Source organism: Oryctolagus cuniculus, chromosome 18, assembly GCF_964237555.1.
Source record: "Oryctolagus cuniculus chromosome 18, mOryCun1.1, whole genome shotgun sequence".
Classification (NCBI taxonomy): Eukaryota; Metazoa; Chordata; class Mammalia; order Lagomorpha; family Leporidae; genus Oryctolagus; species Oryctolagus cuniculus.
In genome coordinates, this window is record NC_091449.1 from 15,767,407 (window position 1) to 15,790,195 (window position 22,789).

At 53.5% G+C, this 22,789-nt stretch overlaps 1 protein-coding gene and 1 long non-coding RNA gene across 6 annotated transcripts in view; one reads left to right on the plus strand and one right to left on the minus strand.

The window, feature by feature from the left end:
• Positions 1–8,322, minus strand: part of ACP7 (acid phosphatase 7, tartrate resistant (putative)) — a 22,857-nt gene extending 14,535 nt beyond the window's left edge. Inside the window, exons 1-2 of one of the 5 annotated variants that reach the window (XM_051846675.2) lie at positions 8,248–8,322; positions 6,641–6,933 (exon numbers count right to left, since the gene is read on the minus strand). In XM_051846675.2, the coding sequence (XP_051702635.2) occupies positions 6,641–6,770 (130 nt within the window). In that variant the 5' untranslated portion in view covers positions 6,771–6,933; positions 8,248–8,322. Of the gene's footprint in view, positions 1–5,953; positions 6,231–6,640; positions 6,934–7,606; positions 7,828–8,247 lie in introns of those variants that run through there. The other 4 variants (XM_051846674.2, XM_002711455.5, XM_051846678.2 and 1 more) reach the window with 4 other exon arrangements.
• The window catches only part of LOC127491292 (uncharacterized), a 27,316-nt gene continuing 12,403 nt past the window's right edge, over positions 7,877–22,789 (plus strand). The window contains exon 1 of the long non-coding RNA XR_007919863.2: positions 7,877–7,930. This is a non-coding gene — a long non-coding RNA (uncharacterized lncRNA). The remainder of the gene's footprint in view (positions 7,931–22,789) is intronic.

Sequence of the window (22,789 nt, forward strand, 5' to 3'; positions counted from 1 at the left end):
CTAACATGGACATTTGGTGAGTGAACTAGGAGATGGGAGCACTCTCTCTGCCTCTCAAATAACGACGTTAAAAATTATAAATGGAATAATAAAATATCTGATAAAGTTGTTATGAGACTTACATGAATAACTATAAGTAAAGCACTTGGAACAGCGCCCAATATAGTCAGGGTTCTGTGGATGAGCGGCTATTACTGTTAATACTGGGATTTACAGCCAAATCCCTCATGCACACGCTGCCGGGCAAGGGCCGCCAGCACAGATGGCTGCAAGCCAACTAGGCAACGCAGACAGGCAGGCCGGGCCCAGCCGTAAGGCAGCAGGGAGTGTGACAAGTGTGGGCCTTGCCCAAGAGGGACAGCCCTGCGGATAGCTGCCACTTGGGAGCCAGCCCAGTGCCACCAGATCTCTCCGCTTGTGGAGTGAATCTTTACACCGTGGCTTTTATACCCCTAAAGAGATCGCGATGCTATAGACAGATAATGCAAATTGAGACTTGTAAGTGATAGTTCAAATTCTGAACAAATCAGACTTTAAAAATACTACATGAGGTAGTGTACCGTTAAGGGGCTGAGTTCTTCCTCCAGCGATGCGAAAAGGCACGTGCGTATAGTTATTCCTGGCAGCACTGCTGTAGCTGCAAAATCCCACCAGCGGGGGCGGCGCTTGGCACAGAGGTTTAAGGCAGCGCTGGGGATCGGTATGGCAGCGCCGGGTTCTAGTCCCAGCCTCTCTGCCTGCAATTCCAGCTTCCTGCTAAAGCCCACCCAGGGAAGCAGCGGGCATGGCTCGAGGACGTGGGTCCTTGCCAGCCACATGGGAGACCCAGATGGTTCCTGGCTCCTGGCTTCAGCTCGACCCAGCCCTGCCTGTTGCAGGCATTTGGGCAATAAACCAAAAATATATAAATCAATATTGTTAACAACCTAAGTGCCCATATATAGGACAGGGACAAAATAACATCCACACAATGGAATAAAAAAAAAAAATGAGGACAAGCTCTCCAAAGTGCCATGAAATGCTTTCCAGAAGAGACTGTTAAACCAAAAAAAAAAAAAAAAAAAAAAAAAAAGTGCAGACACATATAGGCAGCTACTGTTAATGTAAAGAGCCAGAATAAGCTATGCTGAGGGGCTGGCGCAGTGGCAGGGCAGGTAAAGCCACCACCTGAAGCGCCAGCAGCCCATATGGGCACCGGTTCAAGTCCTGGCTGCTCCACTCCCGATCCAGCTCTCTGCTATGGCCTGAGAAAGCAGTGGAAGATGGCCCAAGTGCTTGGGCCCCTGCACCCGTGTGGGAGACCAGAAGGAAGCTCCTGACTCCTGGCTTCGGATCAGTGCAGCTCTGGTCTTTGCGGCCATTTGGGGAGTGAACCAGCAGATAGAATTCTCTCTCTCTCTCTCTCTCTCTCTCTCTGCCTTTCAAGTGAATAGATAAATCTTAAAAAAAAAATAGAAAGAAACTATGCTAATATCTGCTCATTTGTACAAAAGAAATATGAGAATACTTTAAAAAGTTCATGGAAAATGGAATTATAATATTGGTGCTGAAAGTTTTTAAAATTGTATATACAAGGGGCCTTCAACATTTTCATGGAAACAGTGTGTATTATGAAAAAACATGAATGACTTTGTAAAATTTTGGCTACAAAATAACCTTATATTTTAATTCCGTTTTCCATGAGCTCCCTGGAAGGATACTCCTGGAGCGAGGTGATGGGTTTCTTTGAGGGAGTGGCTGAGAAATGGGTACAATGACGGGAGGCTTGGGACAGAGAAGCAGGGGTGAAGGAGGCGGGAGCGGCCGCTCCTCGATTCCTTGCTCTTGCATAGCCCTGACTCCCAGATCCACAGTCATTTTTTTTTTAAAGATTTATTTTATTTATTTGAAAGAGTTACAGAGAGAGGTAGAGCCAGAAGAGAGAAAGGTCTTCCATCTGCTGGTTCACTCTCCAAATGGCCGCAATGGCCATAGCTGAGCTGGTCTGAAGCCAGGAGCCAAGAGCTTCTTCTGGGTCTCCCATGTGGGTTCAGGGGCCCAAGCACTTGGGCCATCTTCTACTGCTTTCCCAGGCCACAGCAGAGAGCTGGATCGGGAGTGGAGCAGCCAGGACTTGAACCGGTGCCCATATGGGATGCCAGCACTGTAGGCCAGAGCTTTAACCTACTGTGCCACAGTGCTGGCCCCCACAGTCATGTTTGTATTCCCTTCACACATGCCTGAATTAAAAATAAAGGCAGCCGACACTGTGGCACAGCGGGTTCAGCCATTGGCTGCAACACCAGCATTCCATATGGGTGCCTGTTTAAGTCCCGGCTGCTCCACTTCTGATCCAGCTCCCGGCTAATGCACCTGGCAAAGCAGCAGAGGATGGCCTAAGTATTTGGGCCCCTGCACCCATATGGGAGACCTGGAGGAAGCTCCTGGCTCCTTGCCTCGGCCTGGCCCAGCCCTGGCTGTTGTGGCCATTTGGAGAGTGAATCTGTGGATGGAAGATCTCTCTTCTTCTCTCTAATCTCTCCCTCTCTGTACCTCTGACATTCAAGTAAATAAAATGAATTTAAAAAGTCAATTAAAGCCAGGGTGTGGGGGAACTGCAATGACATTACACAATGGTTAACACAACCACACTGAAGGGATGGGAGACAAAGTAATTAGCGTCCACAGAGTCCTCGAGGGAGAGTTCAAGCTAAAGGCACAGACTTTCTGTGTTGTTGCTCTCTGCACACAGCAGTGTTACAACTATGTACATAGCGTTGTACAGCCCAGTACTAGGAACACGGCTTGTAGGTGCTCCTAGGTGCCCTCGGCTGTGCAGCATTGACAGCATTAAGGGGACTTCATGGAAACATGGAATAGAATTTATTTTGGTGCCTCCACAAATTTTTGAAATCAGGCACAGCAAGTTGGACCTCCACCTGCAACGCTGGCATCCCAGCTGCTCCACTTCCAATCCAGCTCCCTGCTAATGCATGTTCGAAGGCAGTAGGAGATGGCCTGAGTGCTTGGGCCCCTGCTACCCGTGTGGGAAACCCAGATGGAGCTCCAGGCTCCTGGCTTCCGCCTGGCCCAGCCCTGGCTGTTGTGGCCATTTGGGGAGTGATCAGTGGATGGAAGACCTCTCTCTGTGTCTCTCCCTCTTTCTCTGTAACTCTGCCTTTCAAATGAATGAATCCTTTAAAAATATGCATTTCCATTGAACTTTTGGAAGACACTCCCCTGCCCATAAGCATGGATTTCAAAAAAAATTTTTTTGCACCAAAATAAACTTACCTTTCACCCCAATTTCCACAAGCTTTTTGAAGTGCTCTCATATTAAGTATCAGGAGTAATTTGGAGATGACTTAAAGTGTGCAGAAGGGGAATGCGCATTTAGCCTTGAAGTTAAGATGCCCGCGTTCTATCCTGGAGAGCCCAGATGTGGTCCCTGGCTCTGGCTCCAGCATTGTGGGCATGTGGGGGAATGAACTGGTGGATGGGAGATGGCTTTCTCTTTAGTATTCTCTCTCTCTCTCTCTCTCTCTCTCTCCCCTCCCCTCTCTCCCTCCCTCCCTCTCTTTCCTCTCTCTCTCTCACTCTCAAATAAATAATCATTTTGTTTAAAGTATGCAAGAGGAAGTACCTAAGCTAAACCCTGCACCACTTTCTACGAGGGGCTTGATCATCCACAGATTCTCTTATCCAAAACAAGTCCTGGCCCCAGCAGTGCACTGCAGACAGCAGACACCAAGGGACAACATGCTACTGTAGCCAATGAGGACACTGGAGTTACAAATAAGGTTCTGCTGTTAGACAGGAACCAGAGGAGTCAGCATGGTGCCGTGGCACTTAATGCCCATACAGAGAAACGCATACGGAAATACACGTGTGTGGCTATGTGTGTTAGGATACACCTGTGTGCAGCCCAGTTCTGTCTGCCGAGGGCACCCAGCAGCACCTACAATCGATGGCACACTGAGCTGCTTCCAAGCATGGGGCAGGAAGAGTTGGTTGAAAGAACACAGAAGACGGTGCCGCAGCTCACTAGGCTAATCCTCTGCCTGCGGCGCCGGCACCCCGGGTTCTAGTTCCAGTTGGGGTGCCATTTCTGTCCTGGTTGCTCCTCTTCCAGTCCAGCTCTCTGCTGTGGCCCAGGAGTGCAGTGGAGGATGGCCCAAGTCCTTGGGCCCTGCACCCACATGGGAGACCAGGAAAAGCACCTGGCTCCTGGCTTCGGATTGGCGCAGTGCGCCGGCCGTAGCGGCCATTTAGGGGGTGAACCAACGGAAGGAAGACCTTACTCTCTGTCTCTCTCACTGTCTAACTCTGCCTGTCAAAAAAAAAAAAAAAAAGAAAGAGAGAAAGAGAAAGAGAAAGAGAGAGAGAGAGAGAGAGAGAGAGAGAAAGGAAGGAAGGAAGGAAGGAAGGAAGGAAGGAAGGAAGGAAGGAAGGAAGGAAGGAAGGAAGGAAGGAAGGAAGGAAACACAGAAGCAGAAGCCGGCACTGTGGTGCAGTGGGTAAAGCTGCCACCTGCAGTGCCAGCATCCCATATGGGCGCCGGTTTGAGTCCCGGCTGCTCCACTTCCTAGCCAGCTCTCTGCTATGGCCTGGGAAGGCAGTAGAAGATGGCCCAAGTCCTTGGGCCCCTGTGCCTGTGTGGGAGACCTGGAGGAAGCTCTTGGCTCCTGGCTTCGGACTGGCACAGCTCCGATCATTGCGGCCAATTGGGGAGTGAACCAGCGGATGGAAGACCTCTCTCTCTCTGTCTCTCCTTCTCTCTCTGTGTAACTCTGCCTTTCAAATAAAGAAACCTTAAGAAACAAAGAAGAAGAACACAGACGCCTGTCTGCCGGATTCCAAGAGACCAAGCCTGGGACCATCAATCAGAACAGCATTAGACGTTCACCCATGGAATAAGAGAAGCAGCCATGAGTCCAGGATGCAAATAACCCACAGAAGAAATGCCCAAGTGAAGAGGAACAGGAAGACGTCCAAGAGGCAGGAAGTGGGTGTCAGGAGGCGGGAAAATCACGCTGGGCAGGTACCATGCCGATCGAGATCCACAGAAGGATGCTGACAGGAGTGGCCCAGCACCTGGGGAGAACTCGTCTGGAGTAATGTCCCCAAGCGATCTGTTAGCCAAAACCGAGCTAAACAGGCCTGGGCCTCTGAGCATCGCGGACCCTCTGACGTCATGCAAGGGCAGGACCACAGCGCCACACCCACGGCTGTCCAGCCCCGATCACGAGGAAACCTTAGGCAAATCCCAAATGAGGGCTGCCCTGCAAAACAACCGGCCTGTGCTCAAAACATCCCGAAAAAAACCACGGCGAGGTTGAGAAACAGAACCGAAGAGGCAGGCCAAGGCGACACAGCCACCATCTGGGACAGAGAACAGGTGTCAGCAGAGAGGCTGGTAAAATCCGAGCGAGGCCGTTCGGCATGGAAACGACAGGAAACTCGAGTTGTGGGGATATTTTTGTAGTATTTCTGTTAGATCTAAAATTAGTATAAAATTAACTTTTAAAACAAAGATAGCAGGCCCCCGGGGCAGCCTACCCACAGTCTGGAGCCTGGGTCATGTGACCTGGGGTCACACTCCTCACCCTTTTGTAAAAAGCTCAAGGGTGACACAGGGTGCAATGAGTCAGCCAGGGCCAGGCGTCCGGCCCGATGATCATCCCACGGCTGAGTCCCAGCTCTGCTTCCGACTCCAGCCTCCTGCTAAAGCACACCCTAAAAGGCACCAGGCAATGGCCGCGGTGGTGAGGCGCCTGCCAGCCACGTGGGAGCCCTGGATTGAGTTCCAGGCTCCTGACTTCAGCATGGCCCAGTCCTGGCTGGTGCAGGCATTGGGGGAGTGAACCAGTGGATGAAGATGTCTCTCCCTACCCCCTTCACTCTGCCTTTCCAATAAATAAATACATCTTTTAAAACATATCATCTACATTACTGTTCATTTTATGTGACTCACCAGGTAAATTTCTTAGATGTCTCAGTCTCTGCTTCTAACATGGGAAACACTGACAGATATGACTCACGAAAACCACATCTCGCTGTGGTCTCTGGGAACTCTAGGCCGTGTGAAGGGACCCAGAGCTGGAAGTGCCCTTGAGCTCCTGGCTCTGTTCTGCTTCACCAGGAGCCGAGGCCAGAGAGGTCAGGTCTCCTGCCCAAGGTCACACAGCGGCCAAGCTGGGCTTCAGACCCAAGCAGTCTGGGGTCCAGACTCTTCCTGCCCCTTCGTGGCTCTTGGATCAGGAGGCAACCAGGAGATAAGGAGGACAGGGGTGGGAGGGTGGGGGTGGAGAAAGGGCTAGGCCTGCTAGCTGTGTACTTCACACACACACACACACACACACAGGTTTTCCCACAAGTGATTTTAAGCCCTAGTATGTCACGAGGGCATCAGGCTCCAGAGACAGGACAGGGACACATGAGCAGAGTCAGCAGCAGGCCCCTGAGAAGGCCCGGCAGCACTCACTATGGGCCGGCCACTGTCGTCCCTTCCCACACGACCACCCCTGCTTGAACCCATTTTACAGAGGCGATCCACTGAGGCTCAGGAAGAGCAAAACACCGCAGTCACCACTGGGCTCCTGAGCCCCTCCACCAGTGGAGCTCCAGCAGGGGCACAGGGCAGCAAGTGGCTGGCACTTACCTAGGTAGGACAGGTGGACTTGCTCGGGGGCAGCTCTGGGGTACTGTAGAGCCCCGCGGGCGCCCAGGGAGGCCAGGAGAAGCAGACAGAAGCAGGGCCAGCAGTGGGGCCAGCCAGGAAGGGGCTGCATGGCAGGGGGCCCCTGGGCAGGGGGCCAATTGCAGACTTCTCAGAGCAGCAGGAGAGGGTTGGGAGGGTGGAGGAGGAGGGAGAGCAGGCGCTGCTGACTTCCCTGGCGGGGAGGGAGGCCGGGAGCCAGGGCTTTGCAGTGGGGGTAGGGGGTTCTGTGGTTGCTGGAGAGAAAACACAAATGAGGCTGGCTGTGGGGCGGCTCTGGCTGCACACTCAGCACCTCGCGAAGGTGAACTCATGCATCCTCCTGGCATTTCACACAGCACCCCCAGTCCCAGATGAGTTACTGTGCAAGCCAGTGACTCAGAGGACAGCTAGGATGTGATGGAGCCAGAACAGAGCCCCCCCCCCCCCCACACATACCAACAACCCTCATCCTCCCAGGGCCTGGCTCCTGAGTCCTGCTCCTAGCCCCCTCCTTCACGCTGGGGCACTCGGTGCAGGAGGCTGGCTTGGCCACCCCCGGCATTCCATTCTGCTCTTGGGGACCCACTTTCTTCCATCTTACCCCGATTCCTGGGGGTCACCCTGTGCCGGGGACCTCACCGCCTCTACCCCCATCCTCAGCCTTCCTCGTGGGTCACGGTGACCCCAGTCCTACTCCACCCTCCCTCCGCGCCAAGTCCGTCCTCGCCCAGCCCCGGCATCGCATCCTGCCTGTAAGTGGCACCTGCGTGCCAGCTCCCAGCCTGGTCTCCCCAGCCTCTCCACGTCTGCTCCAGTTCCCTCTCCAGCTCCCCCCGCCCCCACGGCCCTTTCCGGGCCGAACCGACTGCTGCTGTTGGCCCAGGGGCCGGAAGCTGAGATAGGGGCACCCTCCGGACCCCGGCTCACCCTCGGGGGCGCCGGCTGCCCGCGCGCGTCTCCGGCCACCAGCGCCACCGCAGTATTTATGAGTCTGCGGGCGCCAATGCCTCTTGCCGCCCACAGCAGACCAAGCCCCGGAAGCGCCAGCTGCCTCGAGGTGACGGGCACCCCAGACAGCCGGGGCCCCGGGTCCCACAGGTCGGGCCGGTCCTTGGCGCCCCACGCCCACCCGTCCGTCACCCCTCAGGGCGGGGCGCCTGAAGAGAGACCCAGGGAGGCCAGGTTCGCCGCCGCCGCCGCCGCCGCCGCCGCCGCCACCTCCACGCTGAGCACCAGGTGAGCGCCCGACAGGTAAGGCTGCGCGCATCCCCCCAGGCGCCCCACTCCCCAGCTGCGGGGACCTCAGAGCACGGAGCCCGCCCCCAGCCCTGGCGCTGCCCGATCCTGGGTCCCAGGTGTGCGGGCACGGGGGAAACCCCCATCCTTTCAGTCGCGCCAGCTTTATCTTCCTCGCAGTTCCTTCCGCTTCCTCCCGCTGCAAGCTTTGCCCGCTGACTCCTCCTCGGACCCCGGGGGCACCCAGAAAACACAAACTCAGAATCTACGCAGGACAGCGCCGCGCGCCCCGGGGCGGGTTGCTCCACCTCGCTGGCCCTCGGTTTTCTCACCTGTAAAACGGGGCGCCAGACCTGCTCACCCCACGGGCTGCTGTGAGAGCTGGACGAGTCCACACAGGAGCTGTCATGCTGAGAACGCGCCTGGCCTGGGGTGATGGCAGGGTGACAAGGAGCTGCTGTGTTTTTTTTTGTTGTTATTGATGGAAGATTCCAGAACCCGCCCCCGGTGGGGCCAGGGTGGGAGGCAGTGGTTCTGGCCTTTGGCAGGTGTTTGAAATATGCTGGGAGCCCCTGGCCCCAGGAGGAGCGGCTGCCAGGGTCTAGGGGTCTGGATTCCATGGACCAGATGAACTCGGGATTTGGCTTTTTGGTTTTTGCAAGGTTTGGACACCAGTTTCAGAGACTGGGTGGGACCGGGGGTGGGGGCTGCAGGGTGTGTGTCCAGGATGAGGCTTTTTCGTCAATTGATTTCGTCCCCACCTTCCAAAGTCTCTGTTCCAACTTAAAACGCAACAAGCAGCTCTTAGCTTCGCCTGTGCCCACTGGGGCAACGGCATCCAGTAATAAGCGTCGCTTGCTTTTCCTTGACCTGGTGGTCTTCCAGAATGCAAGGTTCTTAACCCCTTTTTGCGGCAGGCTGGTGAGGCCCTTCTCAAGGTCACGTTATTATAGACTCTAAATAAACATGCATAATTACAAAAGAAACCGCCGCTGGGGTGTTAGGGAGACACAAATATTTTTCTAACGTGTGGGATGTGGTAATATCTGAACTTCTTCATTAAGAGTTCCCAAAGCGAAGGTAATTTGGAAGTATTTTTTTTTTAGATTTATTTATTTATTTGAAAGGCATAGATGAGAGAGAGAGCGCGCGCGCACTTCCATCCGCTGATTCGCTCCCCAGATGGCTCAATAGCCAGGGCCCGGCCAGGCCCAAGCTAGGAGCCAGGAGCTTCCTTAGGGTCTCCCACGTGGGTGCGGTTTGGAAGTTTTGATGAGAGTCCTGTGACCGCAGGATTTGAAAATATCTGCGATGTCTCCCGGCAGAGCCCCCAGAGCCTCAGGTCCGCTGCCTGCCTGGGGAGAGAGCATGGGCTAAATCATCATCACAGATTTCCTCGGACATTTCACTTTAAAATGGCTGAGCTCTTTTGTGTGTGAGCTGCTCCTATTAATATGTACCATGTAGGAAAAAGGAAACTGAGAATTAAACACAAGAATGCTCACGCCAACGTTCCCTTGGCTGGCAGAGCGGTGGCATCATCGCAGGTCAGGCACTGGTAGGGTGGTGACGTCATCACAGAGCAGGTGATGGTGGAGCCATGACGTCATCACAGGTCAGGCACTAGCACAGCGATGATGTCATCGTACCTTTGCAGAGGGAAGAGGGCAAACACACCTTAGATCCATTATGAAACTAGTATTGAACTCATTACCCCCCAGAAAGGGATCCTGGGAGACCCTGAGGGTCCTAGATCACATTGCAGGACTGCTGAATTAAAGGATAATAAAAGCAAAGAAAGAGGTAATTTTTTCCCCTCCAGCTTCATAGAGCCCTTGAATTCCACGCACCCATGTTGCAAAGCTCGGCTGGAATCGGGGAGGTGGCACCTGATGGGGTAGATGAGGCCTCGCATCGGCTGCCATCACCATGACCTCCACGTGGTGGACACTGCACCTTCTCTGGGCCACAAGGCCTGTGTTTAAATCCAGCCGAGCACTGACTAGCTTAGGCAAAGGCTTAGCCCCCCGTGCCTCAGTTTCTCCATCTGCACCTGGGTATAATTAGCAGTAACTTCCTCACAGGGCTGTTGTGTGAGGACCAAATAGGTTAACAGAGATAAGCCACTTAGAGCAGTGCCCAGCACAGAGCCAGGGCCCCACACTGTCCTTCCAATTAGTATTACATCCAAGACATCTGGTCTACCCAGTTTGTCAGCTAAGGCTACAATGAGCCTACTTTTCTAAGTTCTTTTAAAATGATTCAAACCTTTTAATGATGAAATTTGATATACATACAGAAAAACCCAGAAAACATAAATGTTCCTTAAGTGAAGAAATCGAATGTTACCAGCACCTCCTAAACCCCTCTTCCTCCTCTCCACACTGCTTTCTTCCTCGCCAAGCATCCACTTAACTCACCGGGACGAGGCTTTGGTCTCCCCACCCTAACCCCAGCAACTGCGCCTCCCTAGGCCCAGTAGCTGCATTTTGCCTATTTTTGCATGTGATATAAATGGAAATTACACAGTAGGAACCCTCATGTCTGGCTTCTTTCACTCGGCAGTAGGATTATGAAATTCATCTGGGCTGGGTTGCCAAGTAGTATTCCACTGTGTGAAGACACGATTGATTTCTCTACCAACTGTCAACAGACCTTTGAGTTCTTTCTCTACTCTTACAAATACTTCCGCTGCTCACGTTCTAGTGCATACTTGGTTGGTGTCATAAATACACACTGAGTATTAACCCAGCAATAGAATGTCTGGGTCACGGGGTCTCCCGGTGTTTGTCTTTATTAGATACTGACAAAGAGATTCCCAAAGTGATTGTAATAATTTCCTCTCCTCCCACCAGCCTTGTTGGAGCACTTCCATTGCTCCACATCCTCACCAACACTTGGCAATGTCACGTGTTTTATTTTTAGTCATTCTGATGGGTGTGTAGTAGTAGCAGCAGCTGCTTGTAGTTTGAATTTGCATTTACCTGATGAGTAATAAAATTGAGCACATTCTCGTTTGCATAGTGGTCGCTTGGTGTCCTTCTTTGGGAGGTGCCTGTTCAAGTGTCTTGCTCTGTTTGCTGTGGGGTTGCCCATTTTTAAGTGGATTTGCTGTTTCTATACACTGGTATGAGCCATCTGCTAGTTGTATGTACAATAAACATTTTTTCCTGCTCTACGGCCTGTCTTCTCACTCCTAGAAACATCTTCCAATGAACAGAAAGTTTTAACTTTAGCATAGCCCATTTTAGCACTCTTTTCCTTTATAGATAGTGACTTGTACATCTTGCTTAAGAAATATTTCTATACTTCTAAAACACACTGATGCTCTCGTATGTTATTTTCCAACTGCTTCATCATTCCATGTTACATTAAGGTTGGCAATCTATCTGGCACTGATCTTTGTTGCGTGGTGTGAGGTAGGGGTTTAGATTTTTATCAAAGTAATGCACATGGCTAACAAAATTAGGATAAATTGGCCTAATCTTTTAATGGAGACTTCATTTATTTTTCCATTATGAAAATCACATAGTCTCGTTACTGAAAACTCAGAAGGAGAAGGAGGCTGGGTGGTTTACTGACTCAGGGAGCTTACAAATGTGGGTTTGAATCCTGCTTCTCCCACTTCCTGGCTGGATAACTTTGAGCAAGCGCTTGCCTCTCTCCTAGCCCAGTGCCCTAGTATCTCCAACAGATATGGACTTGCCGACTTCAGCAGTGCTTGGAAAGATACAGCAGGTGAAGCCTGTAGCACAGGGCAGGGCACAGACAAAGAGCTGGTAAAGAACAGTTGCAGTGATCAGCCAGGAGTTGATTTAATCACCGTGAGCGCTGGTGGCCGTGGCTGCCCCTCCTTAGAGTACTTTATCCTAGAGGATTTGGGTTGAATCCTGGTCTCCCACGGTCTGGTGTTATTTTTTACTGCCTTTTTTTTTTTTTTTTTTTTTTTTTTGACAGGCAGAGTGGACAGTGAGAGAGAGAGACAGAGAGAAAGGTCTTTCTTTTCCATTGGTTCACCCCCCAGTGGCCGCTGCAGCTGGTTTGCTGCGGCTGGCGCACTGCACTGATCCGAAGCCAGGAGCCAGGTGCTTCTCCTGGTCTCCCATGGGGTGCAGGGCCCAAGCACTTGGGCCATCCTCTGCTGTACTCCCTGGCCACAGCAGAGAGCTGGACTGCAAGAGGAGCAACTGGGACAGAATCCGGTGCCCCGACTGGGACTAGAACCCAGTGTGCCGGCGCTGCAGGTGGAGGACTAGCCTAGTGAGCTGTGGTGCCGGCCCATTCACTGCTGTCTTCTAAGCATTCTTCCATATTGGCTCACAGTATCCACTGTGTGGCTTCCTCCGCCCAATCTGAGGGGAAGAAGTCCGGGCTTCGGAGAGAGATGGCCCAGGTTCAAACCCAACTCCGACGTTCAGCCGCAGGTCCTTTGCCTCTCTGTGCCTCAACTTCCTCATCTGTAAAATAGGGATAAAATGGGGGTCCCATACTGCATACTTGACATATTTTAGAGAGTTGTGAGAATTAGATAAGTGCATGAATAGATATAATGAACTAAGAATAGTACTAAAAATAGTGCATGGTACAAACCAAGTCCTTGAAAATCTTCACAGAAATATTGCAGTCTTTTGACATTCACCATAAAAAAGTATGATGGATTGATGGATAGAAGCATTGATAGATGTATGTCAAAACACTATTAGTAAAACGTTAACAATAGAATTCAGGTGGATACAGGTGTGTTTCTTGCAAGCCTTTTCCAATTTTCCTGTGTGTTTGAAAATGGTCATCATAAAACATTGGGAAAATGCTCCAGCACATACAGGTAGCTGTTGCTGTCTGCAGCCATGGTGAGAGCAGAGCAGCCACCTGAGCCCTTGGTGTGTGCCAGACACCCTGTATATGAAACGGTTCCCTTAAAGGCCCTGAGAAGCTGTAATGCAGACTTTTGGAAGCCCATTTTACAGATGAGGAAACTGAGGCTTGGCAAGGCTGAGCATTGCACTGTGTAACCTTCAGGTCACTGACCTACTTGGGGGCAGAGGGGAAAGTGATGGGGAGAGAGCTTCGTTCTGCAAGGAAGGGGGCATGTGCCATGGAGACCGTGACCTGGGCCACCAGGTCTTGGAGTCCCACCTGGGGAAGGATCCTCATTATCCGAGCTGCCGTGTGTGGAGTGGCCCCTGCCTGCCGGCCACCATTCTTGTGCTTTGCATCAATGATCCCATTGATAGGGCACCTGTTAATTAACCCCATTTTATAGATGAGAAAACTGAGGCCACCGAGATTGAGCAACTTACCTTAGATCACACAGCTGGTATGTAGCAGAGGCGGGACTAGATCCCTGGGGTGTCTGATTTGAAAGCCTGAGGCAGGCAAGCTTTTAGGAGACACTGTTCTCTGATTAGGATGTCATCTAGGGAGAAATACTGTCAGCTCCAGCCTCACTCCACCCAGAGTCTGCCCATCTCTCTCCTCCACAGCCTCTACCCACCCCACCCTTCCTGCACTGGGCCAGCAGCCCCTCGCAGGTACCCCGCTCCCATCCTACTCCGTCTGTCCTCACAAGCAACCAGGGAGTCCGGTCACTTCCCTGCCCTGCCCTGGACCCTGCTGGGGCTCCATCTCACTCGGAGGTGGAGGGCACAGACCTCGCGGTCGCCCACGAGGCCCCACCCCGCTCTGTCCTCCTGTCCCACTACTCATCCCCAGCACCCCTCTGCTCCAGGCACAGGGTCTCCACGCGGCTCCTTGTTGAACGTATCGGGCAGGTTCCCATCACAGGGCCTTTGCACCGCCGAGTCCCTCTGCCTGGAACACCCGTGTCCCTGACACCTACTGTCCTGAGGTCACTGGGGACACTGCCCTTGGAAGGGATTCACTTAGTTCTCCTGGGAGCCAGCTCGCCCCCGTGTGTGTGTGTGTCTCTCTGTGTGTCTGTGTCTCTGTGTGTGTTTCTGCATCTCTGTGTGTGTGTCTCTGTGTCTATGTGTCTGTGTGTGTATCTCTGTATCTGTGTCTTTGTGTGTGTGTCTCTGTGTGTGTGCGTCTGTGTGTGTGTCTCTTTGTGTGTCTCTGTGTGTGTGTGCATCTCTGTGTGTCTCTGTGTGCGTGTGTCTGTGTGTGTGTCTCTGTGTATCTCTGTGTGTGTCTGTGTGTGTCTGTATGTGTGCGTCTCTTTGTGTCTGTGTGTGTGTGTCTCTGTGTGCGTGTCTGTGTGTCTCTGTGTATCTGTGTGTGTGTCTGTGTGTGTATCTGTGTGTCTATGTGTGTATCTCTGGATGTGTGTCTGTGTGTGCATGTGTCTGTGTGTCTCTGTGTGTGTGTGTGTGCATCTCTGTGTGTGTGTCTGTGTGTGTGTGTCTGTGTCTCTGTCTCTCCCTGGCTTCCTGTCTCACCATCTCACCACTTCCTCTCACCTGCGCTCTCGCTATAACATCATCGCCACAGTGCGTCGACAGCCCAGGGGCCCTTCCCAGAGCCAGCGCCGTGCTGTCTGCGCTCTCAGCCTGCAGAGCTGCGAGCTGCGTTAACCTCCCTCCTTCACCGGGCAGCCAGCACAGGGGGGTCACTGCAGTGATGGGCAGCGGGCTGTCGCACTCTTTGCTTCCACCAGCCCTGCTCCGGGCTCTACCCATTGCCACCCTCCCAAGGACAAGCCTCTTGACTAAGATAAAATCACCATCCCCCTCCACCACAACTCCTGGTGCCCTAAGCCAGGGGCCTGACAACGTGTGTAGGAAAGACAAGACTCAGGACGCTCAAGGCTTGGGGGGGGTTGTGTATCGACCCTGTTGTAACACAAAAGCAGTGGTGGACAGCAGGGAGCTCCGGTGTGACCGTGCTCCAGCAAAGCTTTATTTGTGGACACTGGCACTTGAACGTCACATTCAGCTCACAGGCCACGGCACAGAGGTCTGCGGGTTCCGTCCCAACCATCAGGGTATGTACAGACCATTCTAGGGCTGCAACACCGCACAAGAACAAAAGACACACTGCACTTGGCACCCAGGTTGTAGCTGGCCAATCCCTGCCCTACGCTTACTCTGCCCAATATTTTGTTTTTTAAAGGTTTATATATTTATTTTCCTCTACTTAAAAAGCAGAGTGACACAGTCAGAAAGGAAAGAGAGAGAGATTTCTTCCATCTGCTGTTCACTCCCCAAATGCCCATAATAACCAGGGCTAGGCCTGGCCAAAGCCAGGCACCCAGAACTCCATCCGGGTCTCCCACATGGGTGGCAGGGACCAGGAAGCTGGATCAGCAGAGGTTCTGGAACTCTAACCAGCACTCCGATATGGGTTGCAGGCATTCCAAGGGCATGGAATCTGCTGGGCCACAATGCCCATCCTGTGCCCAATATTTAAAAATCGAGAGAGACACGGATCCTATCTGCTGGCTCACTCCCCAAATGTCACAGCAGCCTGGGGGAAGCCAGGAGCCAGGAATTCAACCCAGGTCTCCTACGCGAGTGAGAGGAACCCAACTACTTGAGCCCAGGGTCTGCACTGGCAGGAAACGGAAGTCATGAGGCAGAACCGGTTAGCAAACCCAGGCACTCGGATGTGGCATGGGGGTGTCTGGGCCAGTGTGTTCCCCCTGGGCCGTCCCTCTACGGGGTGTTTTTCCTTGGCATTCATCACCTTCTACCAGACCGCAGGAGTTGCTGGGTTATCCTGTGTGCTGCACGGCTTCCCCACTGGACTGCTGACCCAGGAGGGCAGGGAGTTTGTCCTCCTGCCCGGAGCAGGTGCCCAGTGAGGCTCTGTTAAGTGACTGGACACGTGGACCATCCCTAGTGAGCTCAGCTGGGCAGACCCACTCTGCTCGCCCAGGCGAGCGTCCCTCTGCCTCAGAGGGACCCTGCGGAGTGAAAGGACTTGAGACTGGGGGCAGCAGCTGAGCAGAGAGCCCTTGTCCCTCATCCCAGACTTGGCGCCCCCGGACTTCATCCTGGCCGCATGTGACTTCCCATGGTCAGCAGACTGTGAGCCATGGAGATGAGGGCCGTGCCCAGGGCGCAGCTCACCTGCTGGGACCTGCCCCGGGCGGCCATGGCAGCAGCAAGGGTGACTTACCCTGGGCCTTGTATGCTTCTGTGTCAGACCCCGGGCAGCCCACCTGAGGCCATGACCACAGCAAGCCTAGAAACGGGACTCAGAAAATCAAGCACCTGCTCTCGGACCACCCCCAACCACAGGCCGCTCCACCCAGCCCCAAACCAATCAGAAGCAAGGAGCATCCAGACCCCTAACGCCAAAACACCAGCTGGAGCGCCATGAGGACGGGGCCGCGCCTTCAAGTCCTGCGCGTGCCCAGAACAGCCCAGTCCCACCATTTTCTGGGGTAGAGAGCAACGGCGCCATTTTGAGTGTGTTGTGCAAAAGAACCGGCCCGGGGCAGAACACGAAGCCGGGGTGTAGACTCAGGCGCTGGGTGCAAAGGGGGAGGAGCCTGCGGCTGAGGGGGCGTGGCCGCGCCTCCCAAAGCGGGGAAATCCTCCGGTGTCCAGTGTCCAGTGTGGCGCCCACCCGGGAGTTCCGTGTCGCCTCAGTGGGCTCCCCTGCGGTGCTGGCCGCCTCTCACCCAAGGTGAAGTCGCCAGTGAACCTCCTCCGAGAAGCTCGCGTCGGGTCATTTCTGGCTCGACGTGAGGAACCCCGCGCCGGACTGCAGCCACCCCGGCCGCCCCTCGCGCCCTCTGGTTGCGCTGGGGTCGCGCTGTGCGTATCGGAGAGCGGGGTCTCCTCCTCGCAGCCTTGCCCCCCCGGCCTCCGCGGCCTCCACTTGTGAGACATCGGGCCTCCTGGTCGGGATCTCCGGCCTCGAGCCCGGCTCCCGGCACCCGCGGGCCTGGAGGGGAGAGCCCAGCCCTCGCTTGGCTGGATGCCCGGCTACATCTTCCCCCGAGGGTGGGGGACGGCGGAGGACTCCCAAGTCCATCGGAGAAGGGACAGGGGCAGGTGTTACTGAAAAGTGCCTTGGCCGGCGCCGCGGCTCACTAGGCTAATCCTCCGCCTTGCGGCGCCGGCACACCAGGTTCTAGTCCCGGTCGGGGCGCCAGATTCTGTCCCGGTTGCTCCTCTTCCAGGCCAGCTCTCTGCTGTGGCCAGGGAGTGCAATGGAGGATGGCCCAAGTGCTTGGGCCCTGCACCCCATGGGAGACCAGGAGAAGCACCTGGCTCCTGCCATCGGATCAGCGCGGTGCGCCGGCCGCAGCCCGCCGGCCGCAGCACGCCGACTGCGGCGGCCATTGGAGGGTGAACCAACGGCAAAGGAAGACCTTTCTCTCTGTCTCTCTCTCTCACTGTCCACTCTGCCTGTCAAAAAAAACAAGAAGAAGAAGAAGAAGGAAAGAAAAGCGCCTCTAAAACCTCAGATCTCTTTCGTAAGTGAGCCTTTGCTGACCGAGCAGGTGCGCGTGCCGCCTTACCGAGACTGAGGTCGGGAATGTGCAATGCCGGGTCACAGCTGAGGAAGCCGAGCGTGCGGCTCCCCTGGGGGAGAGCAGGCTGAGGCGCTGAGTGGCGCTCCGGGTGAGTCCGGGACTGAGGTACAAATCCGAGAACCACGCGCAGTGCCGCGGAACGTGGTCGGCTTGTGTTTGTGTCCCATGGCCTTCTATTATTCTTTTAAAGACTTATTTATTTATTTGAAAGAGTTACAGAGAGAGAGAGAGAGGTCTTTCATCTGCTGGTTCACTCCCCAGCTGACCACAATGGTCGGAGCTGTGCCAATCCGAAGCCAGGAGCCAGGAGCTTCTTCCAGGTGTCCCACTGGGGTGCAGGGGCCCAAGCACGTGGGCCATCTTCTACTGCTTTCCCAGGTGCGTTAGGGAGCTGGATCGGAAGTGGAGCAGCCGAGTCTCGAACTGGCGCCCATTTGGGATGCCAGCCCTGCAGGCAGTGGCTTTATGCCCTATGCCACAGTGCTGGCTTCAGATTTTTTTAAAATTTAGATACTATGTAGGGACAAGCTTTGGTTCACCAGTTAAGACACGGTTATGGGCACCCACAACCCTTATTGATGAGTCTGGTTCAAGTCCAGGCTTCTCCACTTCCGACCCAGCTTCCTGCCAGTGCACGTCCTGGAGCAGCAGGTGATGGCTCAAGTACACGCGTCCCTGCCACCCACGTGGGAGGCTTCAGCTGGGTTCTGGGTTCCTGGCTTTGGCCTGCCCCAGTCCAGGTTGTTGTGAGTGAACCAGCAGATGGGAGAGCTCCCCTTTCTCCTCTCACTCTCTCTATAACCTCTCTCTCTCTCTCTCTTTCTGCCTCTCAAGCAAAGTGAAAACACATTTTAAAAAAATTTAAATGCTCAGTTATAAAAAGTAATACAGCCTTATATACTTGGATGACAGTTGCCATGGGAATGGTGTTGATGTTACGAGAAAGAACAACAAAACCATAAATAGCCTTTTTTAAAAAATATTTATTTATTTGAAAGAGTTACACAGAGAACAAGATGCAAAGAGAGAGAGGTCTTCCATCTGCTGGTTCACTCCCCAGCTGACCACAATGGCCGTAGCTGCGCCAAGCCAAAGCCAGGAGCCAGGAGCTTCTTCCGGGTCTCCCACACGGGTGTAGGGGCCCAAGGACTTGAGCCATTTTCTACTGCTTTCTCAGGCCATAGCAGAGAGCTGGATCGGAAGTGGAGCAGCCGGGACTCGAACCAGTGCCCATGTGGGATGCCAGCACTGCAGGCGGCAGCTTTACCTGCTATGCCACAGTGCTGGCCCCCATAAATAGCCAAAAGGGAGCTAGTTTTGTTTAGGAAGCAAGGAGCTTACCTGAGAATGCAGCACTGGACGCCTGTGGCGTGTGTTACGTGTGTCACTCTGACCAGGAAAGTCTTTGGCAGCATTCCAGCTAGATCAGGACCCAGCGTTCTGTGTGCCGTGGCTCCATTGTCTTGTGTTGTGTTCCACACCGTGCAGGAGAGAGTAAAGTGCATACATAGAGCTCAGAGAAGAGCAGGTTACACAGCTGCGCACTCGTCACCTGGGTGGGGAGCCAGGTCCTGTCCGAGCGTTACCACTGCCTGGGCGCCCCTCCCAGCCCCCTGGATTCCTAGCGCCGCTGCTGTGTTGATGGTTAATGATTCTCCTGCATTTCTTTTTGCTTATGCCCAGTGCTCAGACTTCCCCAATACTGTGTTGGTTAAGTTGCTTTTTTTTTTTTTTTTTAAGATTTATTTCTTTGAAAGGCAGAGAGAGGCAGAGAGAGAGAGAGAGAGAGAGAGAGAGAGAGAGAGAGAGAGACAGGCATACAAAGGTCCTCCATCTCCTGGTTTATCCCCAAATGGCAGCAATGGCCAGAGCTGGGCCTGTCTGAAGCCAGGAGCCAGGTACTTCTTCCAGGTCTCCCACATAGGTGCAAGGGCCTAAGGACCTGGGCCATCTTCTGCTGCTTTCCCACGCCACAGCAGAGAGCTGGATCGGAAGTGGGGCAGCCGGAACTCAAACCGGTGCCCATATGGGATGCCGGCACCGCAGGTGGCAGCTTTACCTGCTATGTCACAACACCGGCCCTTCAACATCTGAATAACAATGGTGTGCTTCTGAAAGTTAAGACGGTTGTGTGGGCATAGATTTTTTTGTTTGTTTTTGTTTTAAGATTTATTTGTTTATTTGAAAGGCAGAGTACGGAAAGAAAGAAGGAGAGAGAGAAACAAATAGACATTCGGGCCAGTGTTGTGGCGTAGCAGGTTAAGCCACTGTCTGTGGCACCAGCATCCCATGTGGGCACCAGTTCATGACCCGGATGCTCCACTCTGATCCCGCTCCCTGCTAATGCACCTGGGAAAGCAGCAAAGAATAGCCCAAGTGCTTGGGCCCCTGCACACATGTGGGAGACCGGGAAGAAGCTCCTGGCTCCAGGCCTCAGCCTGGCCCAGCCCTGGCCATTGCGGCCATGTGGAGAGTGAACCAACAGATGTGAGATCTCTCTCTCTCCTTCTCTCTCTCTCTGTAATTCTGCCTTTCAAATAGACAAAATTTTTTTTAAGAATTAAAAAAAAAAATCAGAGCACACTAAGCAGTGTGATGGCCGTTGGCCTGTGGGTGACCTTGGCCTGCACCTTGGCCTGTTGAGTCACAGGCGCCTGCTGGGCTGGCTGCCCTCTGAGCTTGGCGCCCAGCAGCCAGCCGTGCCATTGCCTTCTTCACCACCTGGAAGCCCCCTTGTTCTCTTCTGCCCTGGGCCCCCGGTGTCCAGGGCTCTGATACTTCCCCTTTCTTGGTGATGCTGTCATCTGGGTGGTGCACAGGCTGCGGTGTCATGGGAAGTACATCTTTAAGCCCTTTCACGTCTGAAAATGCCTTCACCCGCCCCATTTACTTGATTGGCAGCTTGACTGTAGAATTCAGGGAGCAAACTCGGTTTCTGAAATCGGTGTTTCCTCGTCCTCCTGTTTGCCGTAGAGTTCTGCAGAATTCTGAAACCATTCTGTTCCTTGACCCTGTGTATACTACTTGTGGAATATCCCTAATCTAAAAATCCAAAATCCTGGGGCTGGCCGCGTGGTGCAGCAGGTTAAGCCGCTGCTAATGATGCCGGCATCCATGTCGGAAGACTGGTTCAAGTCCTGGCTGCTCTGGTTTTTTTTTTGCTTGTTTGTTTGTTTGTTTTTTCTTTTTTCACTCCATTTGGGGAGTGAATCAGTAGATGGAAGAGCTCTCCCTGTGTCTCCCTCTTTTTCTCTCTGAAACTCTGCCTTTCAAATAAATATTAAAAAAAAAATAGGGGGCCAGTGCTGTGGCACAGTGGGTCAAAGTCTGGCCTGAAGCGCCGGCATCCCATATGGGTGCTGGTTCTAGTCCCGGCTGCTCCACTTCCAATCCAGCTCTCTGTTATGGCCTGGGAAAGCAGTAGAAGATGGCGCAAGTCCTTGGGCCCCTGCACCCATGTGGGAGACCTCGAGGAAGCTCCTGGCTCCTGGCTTCAGATCGGTGCAGCTCTGGCCGTTGCGGCCATCTGGGAGTGAACCAGCGGATGGAAAACCTCTCTCTCTCTCTGTCTCTACCCCTCTCTGTAACTCTGTATTTAAATAAATAAAATAAAATCTTAAAAAAAAAAAATAGAAGAATCCAGTGTTGTGGCTCAACAGGTTAAGCCCTATGGGTGCCAGTTTGAGTCCTGGCTGCTCCACTTCCCTGCTAATGAGCCTGAGAAAGCAGTGGAAGATGTCTCAAATACTTGGGCCCCTGCCACCCATGTGGGAGACCAGGATGGAGTTCTGGGCTTCTGGCTTCAACCTGGCCCAGCTATGGAGTGTGAACTGGTGGCTGGAAAATCTCTCTCCTTCTCTGTCTCCATCTGTCTCTCCTTCTTTCTCTGTCACTCTGCCTTTCAAATAAATATATTTTAAAAAAAATTCCCCATCTCCCATTTCAGAGTACCGGGTTTGATGCCTGGTTCCCGCTCCTTGGGTCCAGCTTCTCAGGTAGGCAACGTGGTGGCTAAAGTGACTGATCCCCTTCCCCCACGTGGGAGACCTGGATGGATTCCTGGCTCTCGGCTCTGGCTCTGGTCTTGGCCTAGCAATGAACAGTATGGGCATTTGGGGAGTGAGCCAGCAAATGGGGGAGTGCTCATTTGCTCTCTCGCTCTCTCTACCCCCTACTGCCTCTTCAATAAATCAGTTTTTTAAAAGTCCAAAATGTTGCAAAATAAAAAACTTTTTGAGCCCTGATACAACACCAAAGGTGGAAAATTCCATGCCATGCCATGTTTCATGCCCAAAGCTATTTAAGATACCAAGTAAAATTGCATTTGTGTGTATAAAATGCACATGAAACATAAATGAATTGTGTGTTCAGACATGAGTGAGAGTCCCAAGACACCTCATTATGTATGTGGATACTGTAAACTGTGAGATCCAACATGTCTGGATTTCAGGTAGGGGAGGTGCGGCCGGTGTTATTGTCAGTCCCTGCATCCTCCTGAGCTTGTCCAGTCTCTGTCCCCAGGGTTGTGACTTTCCCCAGCCAGTTGTCCTGGGCAGCACCTTTCACGTCCACTCTGGACACAGGAACAGATGGGTGGGGCTGGGACAGGCTGCGGAGCTGATCCAGGTGGGACTCGGGACCAGACGAGGTGGGGCGGTGGGAGAGGCGCACCGTGTTCTGGACGGAGTCCGGAGGCAGAGCTGACAGAATTGGACGTCAGAGCAGACACAGGATGTGAGCGCAAGGAGGCTCCTAGGATCACTGCAGTGTTTTTGCTGAAGCAGCTGGAAGAAGGAGCTGCCTTTCACCGAGATAGGGACGAGAGGAGATTGGGGCGGGAAAATCAGGAGTTCGGTTTCTGATGTGTTCATCGGGTGATGTCTGAATCATCCCCCTGGAACTGTCACGCAGGCATCCCGTGTGTTCAGGGGAGAGAGTAGGCGGAGGAGAGCCTCGTGGGACCCGCAGTAGGGCTGGTGTGTGAGGCCCAGAGGCTGCACGTCAGTCCGTGGGCTGAGCCACGGGAGCTGAGGAGCAACAGCCAAGGAGCCCGGGAGCCAAGGCCTCAGTGGGGACAGCGTGCTTGGCCGTGAGGAGTGCTGCACGAGTGCCGGAGAATTGAAACAAAAGTTGGGGGGCAGGCGCCGTGGCTCACTTGGTTAATCCTCCGCCTGTGGTGCTGGCATCCTATATGGGCCCCAGTTTCTAGTCCCGGTTGCCCCTCTTCCAGGCCAGCTCTCTGCTGTGGCCCAGGAAGGCAGTGGAGGATGGCCCAAGTGCTTGGGCCCTGCACCCGCGTGGGAGACCAGGAGGAAGCACCTGGCTCCTGGCTTTGGAGCGGCACAGCGCCGGCTGTTGCGGCCATTTGGGGAGTGAACCAACAGAAGGAAGACCTTTCTCTCTGTCTCTCTCTCTCACTGTCTATA